The sequence below is a fragment of the Cydia splendana genome, chromosome 15 (genome assembly GCF_910591565.1).
Source record: "Cydia splendana chromosome 15, ilCydSple1.2, whole genome shotgun sequence".
Taxonomy (NCBI): domain Eukaryota; kingdom Metazoa; phylum Arthropoda; class Insecta; order Lepidoptera; family Tortricidae; genus Cydia; species Cydia splendana.
Genome location: NC_085974.1, coordinates 10,443,835 through 10,470,438, shown reverse-complemented (window position 1 = coordinate 10,470,438; position 26,604 = coordinate 10,443,835). Strand labels below are relative to the sequence as shown.

General features: G+C 38.2%; 1 protein-coding gene across 1 annotated transcript in view; it reads right to left on the bottom strand.

Annotated features, from left to right (window-relative positions):
* Positions 1-74: 74 nt before the first annotated feature.
* LOC134797607 (monocarboxylate transporter 4-like) overlaps positions 75-26,604 on the bottom strand; it is an 85,111-nt gene continuing 58,581 nt past the window's right edge. Inside the window, exons 5-12 of the mRNA XM_063769920.1 lie at positions 10,332-10,450; positions 7,252-7,419; positions 5,845-6,004; positions 5,181-5,322; positions 4,620-4,754; positions 4,202-4,376; positions 3,872-4,024; positions 75-1,859 (exon numbers count right to left, since the gene is read on the bottom strand). Of these exons, the coding sequence (XP_063625990.1) occupies positions 1,324-1,859; positions 3,872-4,024; positions 4,202-4,376; positions 4,620-4,754; positions 5,181-5,322; positions 5,845-6,004; positions 7,252-7,419; positions 10,332-10,450 (1,588 nt within the window). The 3' untranslated portion in view covers positions 75-1,323. The remainder of the gene's footprint in view (positions 1,860-3,871; positions 4,025-4,201; positions 4,377-4,619; positions 4,755-5,180; positions 5,323-5,844; positions 6,005-7,251; positions 7,420-10,331; positions 10,451-26,604) is intronic.

The window sequence follows — 26,604 nt, the reverse complement described above, 5'->3', positions numbered from 1 at the left end:
ATACATATATGATCGATCTTGCTGTCGATTGTGACATGGGTCTAGACCGAATTGAGAAAAAGTAAAACGCCAAAAATGTTGCTAATTTCTTTAATATCTTTTCTATTCACCACCAAAATTGTAAAACACGCTTTGGTACAAAAACATAACAATCCTCGTAACAGCACAAATTATAAACGATCAATACATTCTACGATTAACGAACAATAAAATATTTTACTTAATAATAACAAAGAAAATCTAAAACATATTCTAGAACACATGATTTCGAGCCGCGTGTCATAAACTTTATTTCACAAATAACTACAATTGACTTTGTTCGCGTTTCCCGTTAAAAGTTCTATTGATATATCCAATTTGCTTACTCCTAGAAGTAAATCAGCAAGCGTTACAACTGTCATTTCTAATAAAGATACTTAAATCAAAGAAAACTACTCTTTGGGAATTTCAGCAAAGTATTCGTTAAAAAATATTGTTGTTTGGACGCATTGAAGCCAGATTGAAGCAAAATAACATTCACTGAACTTAAAAAAAGTCCAAGAAGAGAAATTGAAATTGCACTGATTGCAGTGCAATCACTATATTGATAGTGCGACATAAAACAGTAGAAATCAAATAAAATGGAACTAAAAAAAATCCATACTAAACTGTAGGATGTGGCGCCCTCATTTATTTTCTACTATTTCTTATTGGACTATAGCTGCAGCAGCTGTTGTGTAAAAACAATATAACACTAAAATGTATTTTTGTGTTTACAATCGTTAACGAACTCCAGTTGTTACTTAATAAATAGTGAGAAAATCGATTGAAACTCTGGCTAATTTACCTGTATCTACCCGCTCTAGCTAGCCGTGGACACTGGACATGAAAGGAATAGGGTCAAAATATCGAGTGATATTAGTTATATCATAGATTAAATATTAAAATTCGATGAAACATGAGTAATTGAGTATTCATTACATTTTTTCCGTATTAGCTACATAACAATAGAGGTCCCACAAGTACTTTAAGAAATACTCAGTAAAAGGTATTTTAATAATTTTATAAATATTTTGTATAGCTTAAGAATGATCAAAAGTTTAATTTTTCATTAAAATATATCTTGATTGAATCAGGAATGAAAATTTACTCCTCTGCATATTGGTAAACTTAATACATGAAAGTAGACAAATAAGTTCAATAATCGCACTGCTTCCAACATTATAATCAATCCCGTTATTGCTTTATCCTAACCGCTATCAGCTTGACTTTTAGCTACAAAGAATAAATATTTACAATTTCTCACTAATCGCATTCACGAACATCCACTAAATGAGCGAACGATCATACCGACGTAGTGATCTGCTCTATGAGATGGTGCTCCCGCCTGCGACAGCGACAGGGGGCGCGATAGGAGCCGCCGCGGCTCCAGGTGCTCCCGCGGCGGGCGAGGCCTTCCGGGACGCTGCGTGAGGGCCGCAGCGGCGGCGCGCGGCGGCAGCACTCGGGGTAGGCGGCGGCCGAGCAGCAAACACGGTCTAGAGGCGCGGCGTAGGAGAGGGACTTGGGCAGGCGCGCGCTGCACGACGGGCCGGGCCAGGCGCAGTAGGCCGTGGCGCCGCCCGCGCCGCACGCGCACCACGCCGGCTCGCAGCGCGGCGGCGTCACGCACGGGCACGCCTCCGACACGGTCGGCGCAGGCGCCGGCGGCGGCGGCTCCGGCTCCCGCTTGGAGAAGCCCACGAAGAAAAGCAGCAGGGCGCCGGCGAGGGTGGCCGCCGTCGAGAAGTAGAAGCCGGCCCGCGGCGCCTGCTGGTTGATGTAGCCCGTCACCGGCACACCGACTATCACAGGAAGAGCTTCCGCACCTTGGACGAAACCTTAAAAATATATAGTCCGTATAAAACCTATAGTCAGTTTTTAAATACAGGCAAAATGTCTAAAAATAATTTATATGATACTAATCAGTCCTAATAGTACCTAAACTGTTTTTTTTTTTCAATTATTTTTTAAATAGTTTACCTAAAATAACTATACATCGACAATCGGATATTGAATTCATATGTTTGTTTGTTTTACCCAAAATCACATAGTTTCTGCGCTAATACTAATCGAGAATAAGAATTGGTATTACCTTTGGGGAATATGATAAATTTGCGAGGGCTGGATCAAACTTGTTGGACAAACAGCTATGCTGCAGCTCGCCTCATGCTATTTCAAAAATATTTATACCCATGTAAGGAATTTACCCCACCGACTGCCCAATGATCCCCTGCCTCCCCTACTATTTATAAAATGATAGCTGACATGGAGTCCCAAGAACTAATTCTTCATAACTGTTGGTTAGGCTACGACACGTCGAAGTAAAAATATGAATTAAAGCTAAGCGTTTTGTTACATGATTTTATACCACCTCAATAAGTACTGAAAGAATAAGTACTACCAACCAGCCCTCATGTATGTAGGTTAGGGTGATTCACTTTTGTATGGAGAAAAAAAAGTTGTAATATTTTTCCTGACTTTGCTCACCAATGGAGTCTCCCCACACAAAAAACTATCTATTTCAATTTTCGAAAGAATCGAATAACGTTTAGAGGTTGCACAAGTTGAAAAGGTAGAGTAAGAACCCCATACATTGCATGAAAATGAACTATGTTCTAAAATGACAAAATATAATTAACTGATACTAAAATCGAATGAGAAAACTGAATTTTGCATCTAAAACACGATAAAAGCACTTTTCCTTTGGAAACAGGTGGAAAAACTGAAAAATCTTAATTAGAACATTTATCGAGTAACCAAAATCCAAGTTTACTACTAATTTTAAAATTTATTTATATGTAGAAGGTTCAGTATCACACTACTCTCCGCTTGGATGGTATCCGCTTAAACCATTTTCTACCCTCCGATGTAGAGTCGTTGGTTATTTGAAAAATCTTTGTTGATATTGTGCGACCTCTAAATGTTGACCGATTTAAATTTTTTTTAACGTATAATATTATTTTATCAGTTAGAACAAGAATTCGAGCAAAGTCAGATGAAAATCGAAAATTCGGAAAAATGAAACACCCTAATGTAGGTACATGTACAAGTATATATATACTCGTATTTGTTTCCAAAGTCGTTGTGCCTTATCGCGAACATAAAGTTTCCATTTCCACTTTAAGTATTGGTTAAGTACGGTACGGCAAGGCTTTATCTGAGCAATAAATACTAATGTCGTAGACAACATTGTGAAAAAAAGGAAAACTTCATTTTATACACCGTGTTTTTTTTGATTTCCGTTAATTTCAAGGGTGCATTCCTGAGCTTAAATCAAGTAACTTTCTCAAAGACACCGATGTTCTAATTAAGTCCATTTCGGAGATAATCCATAATTTATTTTTTTCCTATAAGGCCTCTACAAGCGTGTACACTTGCCTTAGGGCCGGCTTACATATTGATTAGTGTTTAGAATGAGTTCATACATTTGCTACTAAACTTAAGTACAATCTCGGTCGATTGATGTACGAAATGACATTGATATGTCACAGATTTCAATTGTTTGGTTGAGTTAAATGTAATGCCCGTGTTACAACAACGCTATATGCTACATTTAATTACTTTTTAAACAAAAAAAAACAAAAAAGAAAACAAAATTTTTTTTTTTTTTTGAAAATTAATTATGCCATTTAGTTCTTATAAACGTACTTAACTATACCCCGAAGTTAACGGAATTCAATAAAAACACGGTATAACGTTAATAAGGATAGTACATTAGCAAATATCAATTAAACTTTATTTACCTAAACAAAGAATAAAGAGAACCGAAATGTTGCTTGTTTTAAAAGGGTTCAATATCCAATGGAATACCCATGTCCGCGGGCTACTAAATTTTGGTTGTTATACTTACCCCAAACTTTAGCGAAGTGACGTCCCCTGACGCGCTCCATTGTAAGCATTTTCATAGAGTAGAGATAACCACCCAAACACAATCCGTACATCCAGGCGAACAACACGTATCCGTGGTAGCCCTCGACGCTGCTTAGAGCGAGCATTGATATGCCTTGAACAAAGTTATAGAATCATTTATAAGGTGTTTTGGCTTATCCTACTTGTTTTTGGGCACATTCTATGGACATACCTACGTAGTGCAATGCAAACTATGTAAACAACATATTATTGGCCCGTAACGACCATAATAATGTAAAGCGTAAAATGTGTATTGTAATTTGAATGTTACCTATTCCCAGCATAGCAGTTTGGCACAAGTACTGCTTGGAGACGAGGCACTGTGCCGACGGGCGCACCAGCACGAGCCCAAAGCCGGCGCAGCCCAGTACAGCGGCGAAACCGAGAAACGTCTGCAGGAGTACCAGTGCACTCTCCTCCAAACCCTCATGGAAACCTTGCAGGGCCTGTCAAGGAAACTCCATTACTTAAGTCAACAAGTATGTATATATCTTATCTAACCTTAGATAAAAACATCTTTAAAGCAGCTGAAGGCTAGTGTTGGTTAAGCGCAATTGGATAAATAAAACGCCTATCAAGCTAAAACTGGCAAAAGCCCCTTTTTCGATGGATCGATATAATAAAGATAAGCTTTCGATAACAAAGGGACCGCCAGAGGAAAACCTTGGTTGAACACTTTATTGACTTACCAAAAAAAATACTGGAGTGTAAAGTCCGAATGCGGCCACTCCAGCCGCCAACAACAAAACTTTAGCCGGCCGGGAGTTAAGAGGGCTTAGATCGATCAGCGGCGCCGACCTCCGCATGCTTTTCTTTTCTTTTACCTACAATATAAAACTAAAATTAATTATAAATTCAAAAGATTAAAACAAAATACAAAAGTATTCGCAAATGGAGAGCACCATATTATTTTGTTGGGTACCTAATTGGATTATGAATTTTAACGGAAAGTAAAAAGTTTTTTCTTTCTTCTTTAACACAAATTTATCCTTGTAGGACAATTTGCATATCATCACTGTATTAGAAAATTACGGAAAATTTTCTATAAAATTAGTTTCTTTTATTTGGAGCAATTATTAATCAGTGTATTTCCTGTAGAGGTAATCTAATTGTACTTATAATTTTTAAAAATTTTGACATTGTTAAGATAAAACCTAAATCCAGTTTTAAATGAGAATACCGGCCTTGTTGTATTTATTTTATAAGAAATGGAAATTTTCTGCTGAAAAATTACAAAAAAAAAACATTACCTTTCGTCTTTGGTTTTTCAAATGTAAAATAGCTCGGCGTTGTGGGTGGTATAGAGATGCGCTTCGGTATACAGCACTAAGAAAAAACGCTAGCACCAGTATGCCAGTGATCGCCTGCAGGCCTAGCCGCCAACCAAGTTTCCTGTCATCAAAACATCTTACGTCAAAACAACACGTCTACCTCATTGCAAATTCAATGGAGTGCAAAAGTTTAGCAAGTATAATTAAATGAAAATGAGTTGAGTAGAAACAGAAACCTATAACTGTTTGCAGGTGTCGAGTCCAACAAAAAAGTTAATCTTAGTACTTTAAGTTTAATCCACTCTTGGAATTCTGGCGCCTGACCAAGCTATTAGGGTTGGCGCGGAGATTTCAACTTGAATAGTTCCATTTCATTTATTAAGGTAGTGGAGGAGATAATTACCTCCGGCGACAAGCGAATATTGTATTTTAATCATAATATATTATTTTCCTATGCAAAAAGCGGTGTGTTAAAAAAGTTCATATTCTTAAGCGAGTTCAATTATTGAAAAGGTGGAGGTTCGAGAGGCATGGCGTGATCCGATGTCGGAGGCCAAGACTCACTTTGGATCGTTGCGTCACCGTAGTAAGTAAGTAAGGAGGTTCTTAATGCGGCTGTAGGTTTTACACATCAGCATCTTACCCCACAGCCTCCTTATACGCGACGCTGAAGAGTGCGATGCCGACGCCGCCGCCGGCGTGTGCCACTAGCTCCACGAACTGCCGACGCCGTCGGAAGTACGCCCCGAGTACTAAGCCAGCTGCCTCCCTCACCAGTCCGCACCCAATCCCGAGTACCACTCCTGAGAATACACCATTAGTCCATTATACACGTGGCTAAAAAATAACTACATTCCCGTTGCCAGGGAGGTATTGGGATTATACTGAGCAACTTTTACTATGGGACAAACCCCGAAATCGCGAAAAAAAATTTACCCTTCCATAGAAAATGGACCAGCCAAAATGTATGAAACAGCCAATTTATTTTTTTCGAGATTTCGGGGTTGGTCCCATAGTAAAAGTTGCTCAGTATAATCCCAAAACCTCCCTGGCAACGGAAATGCAGTATTTTTTTAGCCACCCTGTATATATTATTAAATAATAGTAAAATATTAGGCGGCGATAGCAAAACGACGAAATGAAATGCAAAAAGGACGAGTACTAGCACAGGTACTTGGACTGTAACTTTGTCGGTCGTAGGTCGTTACCTAGGACACTCACCTAGTTACGACCTTTTTAGAGACGCGCGTGCACAAAAACGTGCCTGCGATTCAGACATGCCAATGACTGCTGAAAAATCTTGTACGTGTCGCTCGCTTGTGTATGTTTGCTCGAGTACTTCAATTTCATGTTGCTTAGTTAGATTATCGGTTAGCACTCACTTATTTTATTGTTTTGGCCTGAGGCTCCATTCCGCCTTATTATATAGCACTGCCAGTCATTATGTATCTTGACTTGAATAAATTATATAGCCACAATAGATACTTAATGAATATATATTGATTTAATTTATATACTTACATGGATGTACACCTCTTCTTACATTCATGAAAAACTTGTTCTACTATAAAAAAATGTGGAAAATGTCTTAGTATCGAGCAACAGCTATATATCTTATATTTGTATACCAACCTACACGCACGTAGCCTGAGATCTCTCAAGCACGGCCAATAAATAGGTCTGCGGCAGCAGGAGGATAAAGCCCAGCAGCGCGGCCAGCAGTGGTTAGGTATGTAATAGTGGAAGTTTAATATAGATAAGAAGTGAAGGAATCCAGTATAGGAGCATTCCACGGGCTGTCCCATACAAACGCATTTTATTTCCTGTGTTGCAACTTTTTTTTCGGCATTTAAATCAGGCGATTATTTATTCTGTGCATATTTTCGACCATTTGTCATAGAAAAGGAAACTCTTATATTTCTCTCTGCAAATCTTCAGAAAATTCGCATTTGTACGGTACAAACGGTAGACAATTTCATGGAATGCTCCTATAGTAGCGAGCCGAAAAGCGCACTCTTCGGTTCTCCGCTGGTTGATAAAGGATTTTTACCGTAGCTAAGCATAGTTTGGTGCAACTGCGTCGCGAAAGAGGTGAACAGACAGGCGAGCGGCAGCAGCAGACCGCCCAACAGTGCGGCTAGCCGCGGCGAACGCCGACGTCCCGCCACCATCGCGCCTGCGGCGCGGGATACACCCACGCATATTGCTCCCGCCCATACTGTACACAAAACACATTATTAAGGGTCGGTTGCACCAAACCGTCTGTCACCGTTAAAGCGTTCGCAAAATTTTATTATATGGGAATTTTCATAGTACTCTGTTGAGTGATGTTGATCAGTCTGTTAAGTGTGGTTGGTGCAACTGGCCGTAAGTATCTCACCTTTTTCAAATACTCACGAAAAGGGATTGATGAGAAGGAGCTCCTGGCTGTTCGTAATGTATTAGAGCATATATTTGACCTAACTACAATTGGTAACGATCAAGCCCAATTTGAAAAACAAATAAAATACCTTCTTACTCAGGGTGAGTCTATGTTTTTATTTTTATTGGCTTAATTATTTTATTACACATTATAGTCCCCCGCCGCGTTTGTCTGTTCGTGTGTTTGTTTGTATGTTCGCGATAAACTCAAAAACTACTGAACGGATTTTCATGCGGTTTTCACTTATCAATAGAGCGATTCTTTAGGAAGGTATCGGTGTATAATTAACTAAACCGTGCGAAGCCGGGGCGGGTCACTAGTAAATATATATGTAGGTGTAGGTATATAGTTACAACGTACATTCAGTTAAATCTAAGTTAATGTGTGTTTTCACAGGCAATAAACGTAACTACTTAGTTTCTAAGTTAACATAACATTTAAACATGTGTCTGTACAAATACGTGAGACTTTTTATATCTTCGACTAAAACAACCTCATGTCTTTTTAAATGAAACAAATCGTACGTGAGTTGCAACAAATGAGGAGTGTGCCTAACATGGTCTGCGCGGAGTCACGTACGACTAAGTTGCACCGTCTCACACGAAGTCACATCATTTCTATCAAGAGCACTAGTACGAGTAAACCGACGAAACGGAAAGCCATCTCATCGGAAAGCACGCTCTTGGCTTTTCTATGCCACCTTAGAGAAAAATTGGGGCGGTGGTATTAAGCTTTTTTCAAAATTCTTTTATCATACTGACGGGAAAAGATCTGAAATTTTGAAGAACCAATTGCAATGCCGACAAGGTTAATATAATTAATGACAAGTAAAGCTAGTGTATTTATTTATGTTTATTAAACTTATTTCAATGCAAACTTGAGTAATTTTAATCACATATATTAAACTTGATCAAAATACTACAATATTCAATACAATATATTTTGAATTATTTTGGCTGTCTGTGTGTCCAAAATTCAGAACAAATATTAAGTAATATAATATTACTTCAATTATCATTACATAAACAGAATTTATTCTCCACTTTCTGAACAATCTTGGATAATTGGAGGTCGCTGGGCAGCGGACCAATGAAAATTTAGGCTTGTTTTACCAACAATTACACTGAAACGTATTCGTGTTTACGATTCTGATGGGAAAACTGTCCTTAATGACTGTGTACTAACTTGGACATAAAAGTAATTAGCCCGCCTTTGTGGAGCAACAAAGATAATTCTTTTACTAATTTATCTAGGGGCCTGTCGCTATTGCGTGTCATTACCGTTATGAGTCGCACAATAGACTCATTGTGCTTCCCGCATAATGCCACGTTCGATATCTCGCCTCTATACCCTATTATTTGTGCTTAGCACCAATTACTTAGTTAATTCTAAAACTCAGTAAAGAGCCTTAGTTGATTACTGTTCGAACAGCTTGCGATGACATCAAATAAAACAGCAATTAGGTTTAATTGGTCGTCGGGAATCTCAAAAGGTCTGTTTATCGCGAAATATTAACCGAAAACGATTGGAGGGGTGGCTGTCTAAACATTTGAAGATTAAGAACATTAATTGAAGTGACAGTTAAGAGATCAGGAACGTAGAAATGTTAACAATAAACAGTCTGGGGTAGTAAGTGGTAACTGTGATTTAAAGAGCATTTGCACGTTAGCACGTGCCTAAATAGGCGTTTCACGCCGCGCGAAAAGCTCCAGCCTGTAGCCGCAACGCCGCCTTCAAACCACCATCTCGCCGCATCGCATCCTCTTGCCATCCGATTACCGAATGTAGCTTAACTCGTTAGCGTCGCTACGAAATTCCAATTTCAGCCTTAGCGCAGACCTGACAGAGTTATGACCGGACGCTCCGCCCCCACGACTGACAACAAAGACCGCGCTCATAACCGAAATTACTTCTGCCTCTTAATATTCAGCCCAGGTCGTGAATCTTGGAAAATTAATTCAATAAATCAGGTCGGTCCACAAATACCGGTGACTAGGAAAGTTCATTTACTTCCCCGATCTTAAATTTTGCTTGTCGAAACGCGACGCTGCGGGTTGTTAACATAAATTACTTTGTAAAGTAGAAATACATTATTATTTACGATTAGCAAAAATGATTTATATTTTTCCGGTGCTTAACAATGCTGGCACCAGTAATGGCGGTCGGTAATTAAAATTACTAATTACATGGATGCCAACAGGAACACCGCACCCATGCAAGAAGTTTACTTAATGGGCGTCGTTTGCATAAAAACGTCTTTACGAGTACAATCTTAAACAATACGTATTTTAGATGAATTCGCTAGTTTGATATTGAAGAAAAGTCTTATCCTCGTTGTTTGTTTATAGTATTTCCGGAGGGCTCCGTTGATAAATTACTTTCCGTTCCGACTGTCGCACTGCTCTCATCGGTCTGTTTCACGTTTCAAAATGTTTTTTCCCGAATCTTACTGTTCATCTGGGAGATCGTGTTTTGCGCATTCTATTGATTGCTGTCATTTGTATTCGGCGCAGCGAGCCCTAAATAAGTTCACACGTGATGATGATGATACAAAGGCTTAATAGTGATTCTGAGGCCACGTTGATTATTATAGTGTGATTATCCGGCTATTCGAAGGCGTGGAGCGGCGTTGCTTTATAGTTTTGGTTACATTAAGATGGTTGGCTGATTAGGCGTGATTGCGAGTGTTTGTGTGAGGGAATGTTTACCGGCGTGGTCGGCGTTGGGGCCGAGATGTTTGAGGGCGTAGACGTGCAGCGCGCCGTACGCTAGCTGTAGCCCCGTGGACAGGAGGTGCGCCAGGAATGCGGCGCCGCATACGATCCATCTGGAATAAAAATTGCAATTAGTTCTGCACGGCTGCTACGACACATCGTATAGGTACACTAACCTGTGCGCGGGGGCGTACTCGGGTTCAGTTTGTTTATTTCATATTTATATGCGGAGTATACATATTTAACGGTCACTAGAAGACATATTTATTACGCATTTACAGATTTTTTTTTGTTAGAGATTTAAATAATGATAGCGCTCACGATCTTGATCAAAATATTTGTTGGCTTTGAGGTATAACAGCCAATTACTTATATACCTAATATAAGTTTACAAATAACCTCCAATCACTTTCAATCACACTGGCACGAATATTTGCCATTTGGAAATTAAATTGTTAGCACTTATCTCCTAAGAAAAGTATTGAACACGACTTGAACGGTATTTAACGTTCGAAACGTACTGCATTTAAATTTAGAATTCCAGGACAGTGTTTTAATAAATTTTATTTAGAGACCAAAATTTTATATCCGCAACGCAGGCTTCGTCAGGTAAACACTCAGAGGGTAAACACAAATCCACAATCAGCTACGGGCTTCGTCACAAAACAATGCAGCAATTCCAGGACTAATTTCATTGTATTAAACGTCGGAAGCACAGGAATCGATTACCTGTGACAGTATTGACTGCAGTCCTCCTGCTCAGGCACATAGGAGAGGCTTAATTTGAATTAACTTAACTTGATCGTGGCAGAGGGCAATATCTGAACTGGAGAGTATTTTTCAGCTTTCCAATTTGAATACTTTTGTAAGATCGAATTTGTTAATATTGTTAAATGTTTAACAAATGCGCAAGAGTTAATTCTTTTAACGATTGTTGGTTTACTAATAGTGAACATTAAAGGAAAAACCTACGCTTTGAGTGTTTTCCAGTGATCGCTTTTCTACTTTTTATAGTCTCAAGCGAGGAATTTTAGTTGCAAAATGATTTATGATAATTAACTTTCAACATTTGGAGTTAAAATAAACTTGTTTAACTTATGCAGGTAGCTTTAGCGATATTGACATAGAAGACAGTATGTTGGAAATAATTTTAACCTTTAAAAAGCAACATCGTTATGTTTTTAATAAGTATCAGTTGGTATAGGTACAGGACCGTTTAACTTCTAACTTTGAACGAGCCCTCGACGAAGTTCCTCTATCTTATATGAAATTTATAATATGAACATCTTTTGCCTTTATCGTTCGTCAAGCTCAAGGGTACCATGATACCACCGCAGTTACTATATTATCTCAGTTGGTAAAGATGTTACGCGAACGTAACCGATGAAGTAGATCATATTTAGCTGAGTTTTGAGACTATATAATAACTTGTTTGTAGTTTTGTACCTATATTACATTTTTATTTTCTTAACGTAGTACAAATTGGCTTCATGTAGCTTTCAACCAGTCCGTAGCTGATCAATTCTCTTAACTAAGGCGGTTGATAAACAGTTATTATCTTATCAACCGCCTTAGTTGAACAGTAGACTTATAAATTTCATTTCTTTCAGACACCTCGGCATTGGTACCGGTAAAGGTATAATAAAAGTGAGCAGATTTTAAAACAGATAATACTAACATTGCAAATTATAATTATAAAAGCTTTTGAAAATTGGCGACCTATTGCATGGCCTGGCATGACAGTGTACTAACTCAGTCATAAATATTCGATGTCACAAGCCATAATTAAAACGGTCTGCATTTTGCGGTACTTGCTCGCGAGACTCTTCTAGGAAGCTTGAACTATTACGTTAATTATGTAGTTGACATCATTGAGCAATATATATATTGACGATTACGTGCTGGTGACGCACATATATATACTTATAACGCATAGATAATCATGAAAACATATACTCAATAAATGGCGCGGTTACACAATAGTTTTAGTTAATAATTGGCTGCCTACGAAGCCAATGGTCCCGGGTTCGAATCCCGGTAAGGGCATTTATTTGTATGATGATACAGATATTTGTTCCTGAGTCATGGTTGTTTTCTATGTATTTAAGTATTTATATATTATATATATCGTTGTCTGAGTACCCACAACACAAGCCTTCTTGAGCTTACCGTGGGGCTTAGTCGATTTGTGTAAAAAATGTCCTATAATATTTAATATTTATTTATTTATTTATTTATAATAATTTTGTTTGTAAAGTACATTGTTACTCGCGACACTGCTACCTTATCGCATGGACTTCATCTAATGCGATTATTCGTGTCAACTTCTGTAATATTAATATAGCTTAAAATAGATTTACGAGCGTTATTTAGTGAACAAAGGAAAGTCGGAGGAAAAACAGATTAAGGCCTATTTTGTCAAAAGGAGGAAAAAATCTGTATCTAAGGATTAAGGTTTTGACGCATACAGTCCAACATAATTATTTTTCATGTAATTGTTTTGAATATCATCAAAAAATTATCAGTAGGTACAATGAAAAAAATTATTGTTACAATGAAATAATAACAAAATACATGACCTCAAAAGTAAAAGAAATTAAGGACTTAGTAAGGTATAAAAATACAGTCTACAGAATATCAGAATGGGCAAGGTTATCACAAATATCTGAAGATGCACTATGATCAGATATTTTCGAGCATCCCGCCTGTTCAATAGTACATTGTGCAACATGGAGCGTAAGTTGAATATTGCAAACGAGACTAAGTTAAATCGCGACGGCTTGCCGGAGCGATTTATAGACTCGAGTTTGCAATATTATTACGCCCCGAGTTACACACAATGTTTTTCATCACATTTGCGATACAAAAATTAAGTATAAAGACAAAAAACTGTTAATTATGGCACTAGAAACTTCATAACTCCCTAGGGAGAACGCTTTTTCTATAACTCCCGCTAAACCTGCGTGCAATTCCACATTTACTGAGCGAGTGTGATTAAAATGTAATTATTCTATATTCCTAAATTCGGTTTAAAGAAGAATAAGATCTTTTTTTTTTGCCATTGTTTAATGATGATGTAAATATATTTTTTAGCTAATATATTTAGTTATTTATAAGTAGGTATTGGAAGGCATTTATTAACAGTCACAAGAACAGGTTTTATTGACACGGGAATGCAACACATATGTACTTATTTTATTTGTTTTCAAACATTTTAGACACGTTTTATAGTAGGTACTTTAATAAGTACGTTAAACAATCGTTTTATAAAAAAATGTGACTCATCGTACGCTCCCACAGGATTACTGCTGATAGATACCATGCTTCGTGTTTATCAATAAAACATTAGGTTCGTGGAAGTGGAAAATTGGCTGCTAAGTCAGCAGGATAAGCCGCCAAAGTTTTTGATACTTCGCTAATATTTATATGGGCCTGATGAGTTATATTAGCCCGATACACTTTCCGTATAATAACGTAAGTAACGTAAGCAAGTCGGTATTAATAAAAACTGCGCAACTTTTAACCGATGGAAGTTTATTTCGAATAGGGAATGCAAATCGGTTATTTTCGGTTATTTTTTGTAACCGATAATTTCCATACAAAAAATAACCGAAAATAACCGATTTGCATTCCCTAATTTCGAAGGTGCTGTCGATTGGATCTTCCCTAAAGGGACCCACTGATTAACAGTCCGCCGGACGGTATCGGCCTGTCAGTTGTTCGGAACTGTCAAAATTTTGTTCTAACTGACAGGCCGATGCCGTCCGGCGGACTGTTAATCAGTGGGCCCCTTAACACACGCAGTAGGCATGATTGGCGCGACAGTGTCTCGCGGCGAGATAGACTAACCATCTTTGTCTAACTATGTTAATTAAAGATGGACGGGTAGTCTATCTCGCCGCGAGATACTGTCGCGCCAATCATGTGCTAGCCCGGCTGGTCATGTTAAAAGGCACTGTTATCTCATACTTCATTACGTTTTCGGGTGATACGAGTATAGTACAAAAATTTAACACTCTAATCACACGATTCACACGGATTAAAAAAAATACTTAGGTAGGTAACATATTATAAATTATAATTATTTATAATTTATAATTCTTGACAATGATAACGTGGGTGACGTAAAAGACTGGCAGGAGGCTAGGCAGCATGGAAAAAATAATTCGCATGACCGCAGATAGAATTTCGTAAGGATATAAGGTCACCGACATAAAGAAGAAGATAATTATTAATAGAGTAATCTTTAATAGTGAAATATCCAACACTGAATGATCTCTGTAATACTCAATGACATTACTCATACAGCCATGAAACCTTTTTTAGAAAAATTAAGTAACAGTTTAGTTTAGGTTGCACTTTGGGAGTGCCGGCAGAAGTGAAAACTCAATGACATTGTAACAGTTTTTCGATCAGGTCACGTGTCCGTCTTACGAATTTTCAATCTGTCGAATCGTGGTCGAGTCTGTCGGTCACGTGACCTGTCGCGAGTTTAACATTTTTTCCCCATGACAAAAAGTGCACAGCGCCGCTAAAGAAGTTTTCACTTCAAAAATTTAAGCTGACAGTTTAGGGCTATTCATGAGTGCTCAATAGTTCTAAACGGTCAGCTTTAAAAATTTCAACTATAATAATATTAATAACCGGTTCATGGGTGTCTATTGTTGCACCTGTGAACGGGTTCCAGCAGGCGTTCTATGTACATGACATAAAAGCTCTCCAAGGGGCCTCTACGTGTTGGATCTGTGTCCCCACGCAAGCCTATCAAAAAACCGGGATTATAGGCCCGTGATATCCAAGGAGATACAATTAATAATATTTTAGTGTAACCGTAGGTAGGTATACTTTCTAGTCGTTGCACACCTACGCAAGTCTTAACGTTAACGGGAACACAGAGGAATACGACACTTTTCAGTCTTAGGAGCCTAGCCACGCCACGGTGAAAAGAAAATCGATCGAGATGACAGATGCTACGAAAAATCACATAAACAATGACCCACTTTCAGAGCATGAGAAAAGAAAATTATATTTCCCAAAATTACAATCATTTAATACATTATTTAAATTAAATCCATTATTACTTAATCTTCTTTGATCTGTTCCCCAATACAAGCATGCAATTAAAACTTAACAGGATTGATTGGAAGGGTCCATTATTAAACATTCTGTTAAGAGATCAGGAAAGTTAAATGATGCTGACGTCGATACGTTAACTTATCCTACAGAGCAGGAAGATACTCAAACTTATTTAAATGATTTTAAATGAATGAAACTAATGATAGTTTATTTGTATGAGATAGAAGTTTGTTTTTGTGTATCATTGTGTGAGTTGTAGTATGTGCGTCATTCCTATAAGGTGTAGGGTGTAGGTAAGTCATGAGAGTAATTCCGATAGGTTTTTGGGCGAGTTGAGGTATAATTTTCATATTATTGCTAGGCGGGCCCGCGGCTCCGCTCGCGTAAATGAAATAAGGAGTTTGTCTTATGTTTCGTTAATTACCGACATTATTATGTACCTATTCAACCCTGCCAGTGTTCATAACTCTGTGATAGGGACTTCTTATTTGTAACCGTTATTTGGATAAATTAATTCGCAAATTTCTCAATAAATGATGTCATTTGATAAGATAAAATGATGGCAAGATTTTATTTTTTAAAATTATTATTTATTTTTATAAGCCCAGTCCAGTCAGCAAAAATGTTCATTAGATTAATTTCCGCCTTAAGACGAATTCGGACGACCACCGCCCATATATCGCCTTTTCATACAAACGTAGGTAGTCCCCATTTTCCTTTCTGGACATAACAATACACTACGGTGACGCAACGATCCAAAAAGAGTCCTGGGCTCCGATACCAGATCACGCCATGTTTCTCGGTCTTGCGATAGCTCTCGCCAGTCGCTATGGCCGAGGTTGAGCAGGTCTTGAGCAACGACGTCGTCGTTTCTGCGTGTCTCCCATTTCGTTGTCCCAAGTACGCTCTCTTCACGGCAAGATCCTCTCCCATTCTCTCTGTATCCGAGCCACTGAAGCTAAGCCGCTTTGGTCTCTCAAATACCCAAATACATATATCGGAACACATCCTTATTTCTATGGCAACAAAGTTATATTACGATATATTTGGCTACTTTAGCCTGATCTATTTCATACTGACTGTACATTGGCTTCATGAATGTGTAGTTGCCATTAGATATATATCGTAGCCACCAAGGTCGCTCAAAAATATCTGAACATGCACTTTAAAGTTACATTATAATTTACATTGTTCAGAGTTCAGATATTTGTGAATACCTCATCCACTCCGATATATCTGATGGTGACTTTCAGCAAGAAGAAAAATCTTACCTGGTCGAGTCGTATCGTATTACGCGAGAAAACAGTTTCCAAATTGATTAAGTATACCTATCTCTAAAGTCATCCCTTGAACTGATGGACTTCATATTAACGTATCCACTTTGTATTTCTGGCCTATCTCGGCAGCCCGTTCCCCGGACGAATGGCAATGTTTGCCGAAGTCGAATTTCATAATCATAATCAGAATCATAATCATTTATTGCAGCCATGGTATTATTACAAGGTGTTCTTATTTAAGTCAGTACATACATGGACCCTACTAGGGCGTGGCAATATTTAAAACTATAACTCTAATCTAAGACTAAGTTGTAACAAACGTAGGATAAAGATAGAATATAACATATTCGGACAACACACATAATAATTATAACAGTTGAGCATCGTCTTTACTAGTATTTGGGCTAACTGTCCATGAACTCTTGTAGAGTATATGGACATTCAATTGTTAGGTAAGATTTTAGTTTGTTTACGAAGGTTAGGTAGTTATGTTCTTTATGTTCTGAGGTATACGGTTATATATTTTAATTGACATTGAGTAGGGGCCTCTGTTAAACATTTTCAGGTTGGCGGGGATAGCTTGGACTAGTTTGTTACGATGGCGTAGATTATGGATTGGCGGGTTGGGATTTTCAGGATTGTCAAATATTTTTTTATATTTTCGCACAAACTTGCAGGGCTCCGGTATGTATAGTGATGTGAGGGTGAGTATATTTAATTTTAAGAAGTATGGTCTGCAACTTACGTCGTTTCTTATGTTACAGATAACCCTTATACATCTTTTTTGCAGGAGAAATAAATTGTTGATATTTACACTATTGCCCCACAAAATTATTCCATACTGGATCCAAGATTGGGCAAAAGCATGATATGCGCAGGTAGCGGTCTTTATGTTTGTATTTATAAGTATTTGTCTAAGGGCATAGGCAAATCTCGACAACTTAGTAGAATTTTTTTCAATATGGGCTTTCCAATTAACATTTTCATCGATATTAAATCCGAGGAGGGAGCAAGTGTTTGTAAGTTGTAGTTTGTCATTTCGGTAGGTATAATTAATTTCTAAGGCTAATCTCTGATGTGGTCTGAATTGACTTGATTGACTGTGAATTCAAATTGACTCCGAATAATATAACTCAAAATAAATTTAAAACAACAAGCCAACAACAACAAGCCGGACTCAGCGCACCGTTCGAAGTAAAGGTAGGAGTGCATCAGGGATCAGCACTTAGCCCATTCCTGTTTAACCTGTCTATGGATTATCTCACTAAAGATATCCAGTCCTCTCTCCCGTGGACAATGCTCTACGCAGACGACATTGTGCTCATCGACAAATGCGCGAACAAATTAAATGCCACCCTCCAGCAATGGAGACAAGCGCTCGAGGACAACGGTCTGCGCATCAGTCGATCCAAGACCGAATATCTAAAATGCAGCTTCAGTGACCAGTCAATCCCAAGCGCAGACATCGTCATTGAAGGACAGCCAGTGCCTAAGGTTGATCAGTTTAAGTACCTCGGATCCATGCTGACGACAGATGCCAACATAGACGCAGACGTCACCCACAGAGTAAACGCAGGATGGTTGAGATGGAGGACCCTAACCGGGGTACTCTGTGACAGCCGCATGCCAATACGGCTAAAAGGGCGCGTCTACAAAACCGCAGTACGACCGGCATTAATGTATGGCTCCGAGTGCTGGGCGACCAAGAAGAAACATGAACAGAAAATGCACACCAATGAGATGAAAATGCTGAGGTGGGCAGCGGGAGTGACGAGACTGGACAGAGTCCGAAATGTATATGTACGAGGCTCTTTTAAGGTCGCTCCCATTGCAGAAAAGATGGCTGAAAGCCGTATGAGATGGTTCGGACATGTGATGAGGCGTGACGAAGAGTATGCAGTCAAAAAAGCCTTGGCCATCCCAGAGAAAACGAACGGCAAAGGGAGGCCGCTTACCACGTGGTGGACAACCGTTACCAAAGACATGGAGCGGGCGCAGATCAACACATCGACAACCCAGGACAGAAAAACCTGGCGCCTTCGTACGAGGAGGGCCGACCCCAAATAACGGGACATGGCAAAGAAGAAGAAATTTAAAACAACAAAATACAAATTATTAATAATATGATATTAATTTGATTGATGTCATATTTGGCATAAGTCACTCGTATGGGCGTACACTAAGGTTGAGGTTGACATCACTTTTTATATTACTTCGTATAAAAACACGTAGGAATAACTGTATACCAACATGACAAACATAATTTAGATTACTTTACACCGAAACGAAACGAACCGAGAGTTGCCGAGAAATAGCCGATGTTCATACAATAAAGATTGTTATGAAAATTTCTTTTCCTTTTTGTAAATTAAATACGCGTCGAAAGCGGTAGTTTTTACGTTCTAGTTCTATTCCCATATTTAGATAATTGATTTGAACAGTTTTTTCTTATCATACGTGTGTCGTATTCGAGAAACGTGTCAAAAACTTTTTTAGAAATTTGTAAGGCGCCATCTCGCTTCTTCCCTCGTTTTTTTATCCCGTTCTGGTTTTTCAATTTTATATATATGATTTTTTTCTAAACTTATGCCACCAAGCAGCAGGTAATTTTGAAATTTGATCACAGCTTATATGTATTACGTATGTACATTATACCTACCCACTGCTAGCGACGGGAGCGAACGGCAAAGGTGACTTCTAGACTACTATTGCCAGTGAATATGCTAGTTTACCGATTAACTTCAAAAACACGTTACAATAAATGGTTTACTCCCTACAATCTGTTAGATTTTTTCCTATGTCACTCACGTAAAGTTAGATTGTATCCTTGCTGTCTTTATTATTTAGTTTCCAACTTTATAATGGCTCATTATAGTTTAATTTAAATAAAACATTTCATACAGCAACATTTCTCGCTGTCGCGAGGGACATTCAACTCCGTCCTGCATGTCAACTTGTCATGTCAAGCCTTAACTACGATCCGGCCCGAATAGTTAGTTTACGATCTGTCTGGTACCCCTTGAATCCCAAGACAGGTAAACCGTGTCATATTAACTTTACTGTGTCAACTTGGTAAAGCAGATTAGGATTAAGCATTATTTAGGGTGAAAATGCGTTTATGTTATGTTAGGTTTTCAAATGAGAGTAGAATGAGATAGATATAAATGTTTTATATATCCGGTGGGTGGTGGGATCATAAAAAGAAAATAAAGACCGTTAGACCGTTACATTAAAATTTCAATATCATAGAACTCATATCACTTAATCTATACCTAGTTTGGAATTTAGCCAATTAAGTAAAACGCTGCCAATTTAATATGAATGGGTACCGACTGATTGGCGAGAAGTTGCGTGACCTGTCACGCGCTAAAGATTAGGTATACATTTTTCTTTTCTATTATAGCGGTATAAGGTGCAAAAGTGTTTACATATCACTGAAATACTTAGTCCGAATACAACTCAATATTCCAGCCTCAGTTTGACAACAATAGCTTTTCTCCAAACTTGTTGTATCAATCGCGATTTGGCAACCGGGAATACTGTGATAGACAAGATCAAGAATCCAATCGGTCTAAAATAAATACGTCTGTGAGAATGCTGGAAAAGGAAGGATACAAAGACGGATTTATTTGGTGTGAGCTATACTCATATACTACCGTCAAATGGGTTAACTGAGGACAGATGGGGTAGCTATTGACAACATCTTTTGAGTAGGTATGTTCTAATCTAGCTACATACTTAAAAATTGTCTCTAAGACGGATAAATCATGATTCAAAGATTGTAGTCAACCACGTTAATATTTCCTTTGTCTATTGTTACCCCAATTGTTACCCCCAGCTTAGCTAGCTTGTACTAATTACCTGCCTAACAATTTGAAATAATGTGAAATCAATACAAGCGTGAAGGTATACGTTTTAATTAATATGTAAAATACTCGAAAAGGGAAACTCTACAACACAAGCTCAAACATTACCACTGGGAAACAAAAGTTTAGGGGCTTAAATAGTTAAACGTGAGGTTCATCCCGTCCACGGGTTTGGTTCGATTGGAAATCGAATACCGCGAATTCATTTAAATAAACAAACAGAGGGATCAATTTCAATTCACTGAGCGCGCGTAATCTTTGCAAGTTTGCCTCAGTTGCTTTAATTTTGTACGCGAAATATCTCAATAACCACGACTAACTAGTCATTACCTACTAGAGGTTAGGTAATAATTATCTGTGTAACTGAAGTAATCGTCACATCGTGCATCGTCAGTCATCGAAAGTTACATAAAATCTTTATATTCCGCGAGTGAGTGATAAGACTGATAACACGTAGGTAACATTTGTAGAAAATGAAACCGAGCCAAAGAAGGAAAGAGAACTAAAATTTATTTTTAAATTCGGTCGAAATTATTACAGCCCTTTTCATAATCAGATTAACAAATATTTAGACCCTGAAATATCTCTTAACCTATTCGTGGCAAACTCGGAGTAAATATCTATGGAGTAGAGACGCGCACTAATTTCTATCTGAAAAATTCTGTCGTTTTGGGCGCGGGGGACGAGGTAACGCACACAAATAATGTTAACACTAATGCATTTTTAGCATGCGTCGCTACACACGCACACGACAAAATTATCAAACACTAGCAAAAACTATATTCACACAAGTACAAGAACAAACACAGACAACCCTGTCCGTGAACGAGATGATGTCAGTTCTAAGTAAACCTAGATAGTGCGAGGGACGCGCCGATAATATTGTCGATATTTTATTGACAATGAATTTTAATTTCTGCTTTTATCAATTATAATAATATTACAATATCAAGTCTTTCTACCAGCATTTTACTAACTTTCAATTTTTGTATTGTTTTTAGATGTTGTTCTAATAGTTTGTCAATTTGTTTAGGGCGAATCTTGCAAGCTGATATAGAATGATTTTTTATTATCAGTTCATTAGTTAATATTTTACATGTTGATTTACTTCTGAAAGCAATGCAATATACTATTGAGCATGCAGATCTGATGACAGAGATGGAACGCGGCCATAGGATGTCATTTAAGGGATATTGAGTTGGGGATAATTAGTATATATATCGGCGGTAGATCGTAAAATCGGGCATATCGAGATATTCCTAGGCATATCATGAAACTCCGCCATTTAATAATCTGCCTTTTGCATTTTTTGCCACTGCTAGTGCTGCATTCTATGTGGCATTTGGAGCAGAATGCGTAGGTGCTAGGTAGGTACTAAAATCATACGCTACCCAAACACGTACTATAAGTAGGCTGTCAAGCCATTTCAATGGTTATCATTTGCTAAAATGTAGGACATCCTACTTATTCGATATACCTAAATGTTGAGGTTTGCATGGTATGGCTGGTGATCACTAGTCAGAACATGACATGCCGGCGTTTCACGATCTGCTTAGGAATATCACACCTTGAAGTTAGCACGATATGGCTGGTGGTCACTAGGCAGATCATAATCTGCCTAGGAATATCACTCCTTGAGGTTTGTACGATATGGCTGGTGTTCGCTAGGCATCATGACCATCTGTATATTATTCATTATGTTTATATCGATTTTACCGATATTGGTTTTTATAGTGTCCCATCACTAATATTGGTACGGTGATACCAGAGTAATAAATTAAAAGTGCCCATTTATGGAAAGTGACAGCCGTAAATACCTTAAATTAATAAAATATTTGACATGTTAAATAAAAATATATAGCTGGTCAAGCAAATTTTGTCAGTAAAAAAGGCGCGAAATTCAAATTTTCTATGGGACGATATCTCTTCCCGCCTACATTTTTCAAATTTGCCGCCTTTTTCTACTGACAAGATCTGCTTCACCAGCTATATGTAGAAACTAAAGGAAAAATTAATCTTCAAAATATAGTCTATCGGTAATTTTACGTTATTTAGGAGTTGTGCACAAATCACGCGAGATGTTTTCGACTACTTTTTGATCCCCCGTCCCCCTTTTCTTTATTCTTATAGATCTATTTATTTGATTAAATAGATTAGGTTGATATGAAACTAAGGTGTTATATAAAAATAATGTGTTACATAAATTATATAACAAAAAGCAACGCAAATAGGGCGTATTACTGCAATGTTCTGCCGCCAGAGTGTAGCACTAAGCTAGCTAGTAAATTTTCTCTTTTCTCTTTATCGCTCAAATATGCAATAGTGATAGAGAGGTTAGATAACGAAATTTAATATTTCTTGTTCCGCGGCGGACCCCCAGATTGTGATGGATTGTGGTAGTCGCGCCCCCTACGCAGAGTTTCGCATAATATTTCCTATTAGAAATTCTACTCGTACCTAAATAATATTTAGAAAGTCTTCTTTAGAATTACCCTAAATTAGATCTAATACCATATAACTGGTATCACTGTCAGATTGACAATGTTTTTTAGTTATTTGCAAAGTTAATGCACTATTTGATAATATTTAGATGTAATAGTACCTACATATGATAAGAAACGTGTTCTTTTTGTAGACTAGACGTTTTCGATCTCATTTTGAACGAGAAAACGCTGCAATTCGGCATTTTCGGCTCCTATCATTCCGCTTAGACTGACGTTTGCTGAATGGCGTATGACGTGTGGCAACTAGTTTTATATAACCTCCTTGACCGGCGGCCGCGGACTTTTTGCAGAGGGGAACGCCTGTTAATGGCCGCTCCATAGATATTTACTCCGAGGTGGCAAAAGATAGGTAATTAAGTAAGTAATAAATTACCTTCCCAGTGCCTTCCTACTTAACTGAAACGTAGTTAGTAGAACCTTTTGTAGAATGCTGTAACTATAATACTTTTCAAACTCAAACCTAGGATGACACCTATCATTTCAATACAATTTTGCAAGATTTGGCGTTTTTAGGTTATGAATTATATGGAGATGACAAGTGTCATCCTACCCTTCCAGTTAGAAAAATATTATAGTGTGCAATTGTAATTGATCTGTTTCTGTTAATATTGGTATGTAATAAGACTCAAATATAACCAAAGGGGCTTTGGCTGCTTCTCCATCATCTGTCACAAGTACCTATGTAGGCAAGTGCGAGAGTGACATCTGACGCGATGGGTGATAAAAGCGCTGCCTACCACCCCAACCGTCCACTGTGCAGGTTTTCATGACATATAACTAAATTAATCAATATTGTTCTTTATCGTAACGGTTAGCAAGTGAATTGCAGAAGCGTTGGCCGACCTCCAATCTGATAGCGCAATGGACTTGGAAATTAATGGGCGCAAATAGTCACGAATGGGAAGGAATGGCCGTGTGCAGGAAAAGGCTTAGTGCAGTAGCGGCGTATGCTGAATGCCGGGCGATTTGATTTTATTTTGCACTTCTATAGCCTGAAAAAAGCGCGCGATGGTACGTCGACTGACAGTTCTGATAACTTGTCGATAGATTGAGGTTTACCTTTTGAGTTTTATTGCGTTTGTGCAGATTGTTTTGTTTTTCTTTAGAGGTATACAAGTTCAAGAAAAATATCATACCCTTTTCCCCCTTGTGGTGCTTTTAAATAAAGTTATTTAAAGTATTTTTTTAACATTGCTCAACATGGCAATAAAATTAAAATGATTAGTGGAAGCCATCGTAAGCTATCGTTAAAGGCGACGAAATACCTATCAGAAGAATCACTTCCTTTTTCCTATAGGTACAAAATAAAGTTGCAACAAATAGTAAGTACATACTATATCAAGATCTGATCTGATCTGTGTAAGATGTCCCCTAATATTTATTTTATTTTATTTATTATTTATTAGGGCGAGCGAAGCGAGCCCTATCACTATTCGACGAACTATGCATTCTTGTGGTACACTTTACGGAAAAACTACTGCACTGTTAGGTTTGAAATTTAACATAGTAATTTAAATTCATGTCTAGATGTGTTATCAAACATAAAAATATCATTTTATAAACCTAAAAAAATAAAATAAAGTAATAACACTTTGTATTACTACTAGGGCCATCTGTTGGCAAAATGATGAATTAACATTCGTGCTAATGTTAATTATTTCATTCTCTAACAGATGGCGTTAGTAATAAATAAATAAATATTGGACATTCTTATACAAATTGACTACTTAAGAAGGCTTGTGTTGTGGGTATTCAGACAATACGATACCTATGTGGTGTTTTCAATCACGCTGACGATGTGATGATCAGTCATGTTGTGTTAGCAAACTTAAATCGGGTATTTTCAGTTCGAGATACAGTTTTGGCGCCATTCATTTATTACGTAAGACGATTTTGGGGCGGAGGGGGGGTCGAACATATCTTATTTTTTCTTACAATGGGGTGGGAGTGGGTTTTCATAGTTCTTAAGTAAGATCACAAAGATGCGATATTTTTTTTAATTTCTATGAAATTATGACGTTTAAAATAATACTTCCACACTCTATGCTATCAAACACGGTGCAGAGTTAGCTTAAACGAGCTCAAGTACCTTTGTACAGGTACAAATAAACATTCATAAAAATATTTTTTTGAAAATAAATTATATTGGTGGCTGGACGGGGTCAGCCTATTCTTATTATTTCTTACATAGGGTTGGGAGGGGGTCAAAAGCTGGCAAAAATTGTCTTACCTAATTAATGAATGGCGCCTTTAGTGTTACTATTGCTTGGAACTGCTAAAATTATAAATAAAGATAAGCATAATTAATACAAACTTCAGTGACTTAGGGCCGATACAGACGGACTACAACCCGACTGCAACTTGTATGGGAACTGCACGCCAATCGAAACGTCGGCGTGCAGTTCAGCAAAATGACCCAGTACCCTGGCAGTACCTAGTGGAACTCAGGTTTGGTGTAACAAAGGCACAGTATGGTTTGGTCATCCGACTCATCTTGATGAGCACTTAGGAGAGTAGTACCCAAGATAGAGCCGATGCCGAACCCTGGCAGTACCTAGTGGAGCTCGGGTTTGATGCAACATACATAGACACACGCTGTTTTGGATATCCGACTCGTCATGATGATCACTGGGTAGATCAGTACTTTCAGTACCCAAGATAGCTGATGCTGAACCCTGACAGTGCCTAATGGAGCTCGCGTTTTATACAACATAGGCACACGCTGTTTTGGTCATGCAACTCGTCTTGATAAGAACTTAGGAAAGTAGTACCCAAGATAGAGCTGATGCTGAACCCTGGCTGTACCTAGTGGAACTCGATCAGGTTTGATGCAACATAGACACACGCTATTTTGGACATCCGACTCGTCATGATGAGCATTTGGGAGAACAGTGCCCAAGATAGAACTCATGCTGAACCCTGGCAGTACCTAGTGGAACTCAGGTTTGTTGCAACATAGGCACACGCTGTTTTAGCCATCCGACTCGTCTTGATGAGCACTTAGGAGATTAGTACCCAAGATAGAGCTGATGCTAAACCCTGGCTGTACCTAGTGGAACTCAGGTTTGGTGCAACATAGGCACACGCTGTTTTGGTCATCTGACACGTCTTAATGAGAAGTTGGAAGAGTAGTACCCAAGATAGAGCTGATGCTGGACCCTGGCTGTACCTAGTGGAATTGTGTGTTAGTTTATGTGCGGAGCAGCGTGATTACCGCCAGTAGGTGTCCAGACGGGATAGTTTTTCGATCAATTGTGTGGAGTGGACGCAAAAATAAATTCAAGAATTCGCTGACCCAACATTATGTAGGAAAGCCAGTTGGGTTCCTTACAAAAAGTACTGGGCGACCGTGTAGGATGTAATGCACTTATGAAATTGTATATTACGTGTGGATGATATTGGCAATTTGATTTTGTCGTCTGGACACGTTTTTAAAGGACAAAGTAAAAGCTGTAACAGACAGGCGTACCGGACAGCAACCGGTTCGGTACGTTAAGGTAGAAAACCTCCGCGAGCCCTTACAAAGCTCTGCTTTTTGCTAGTT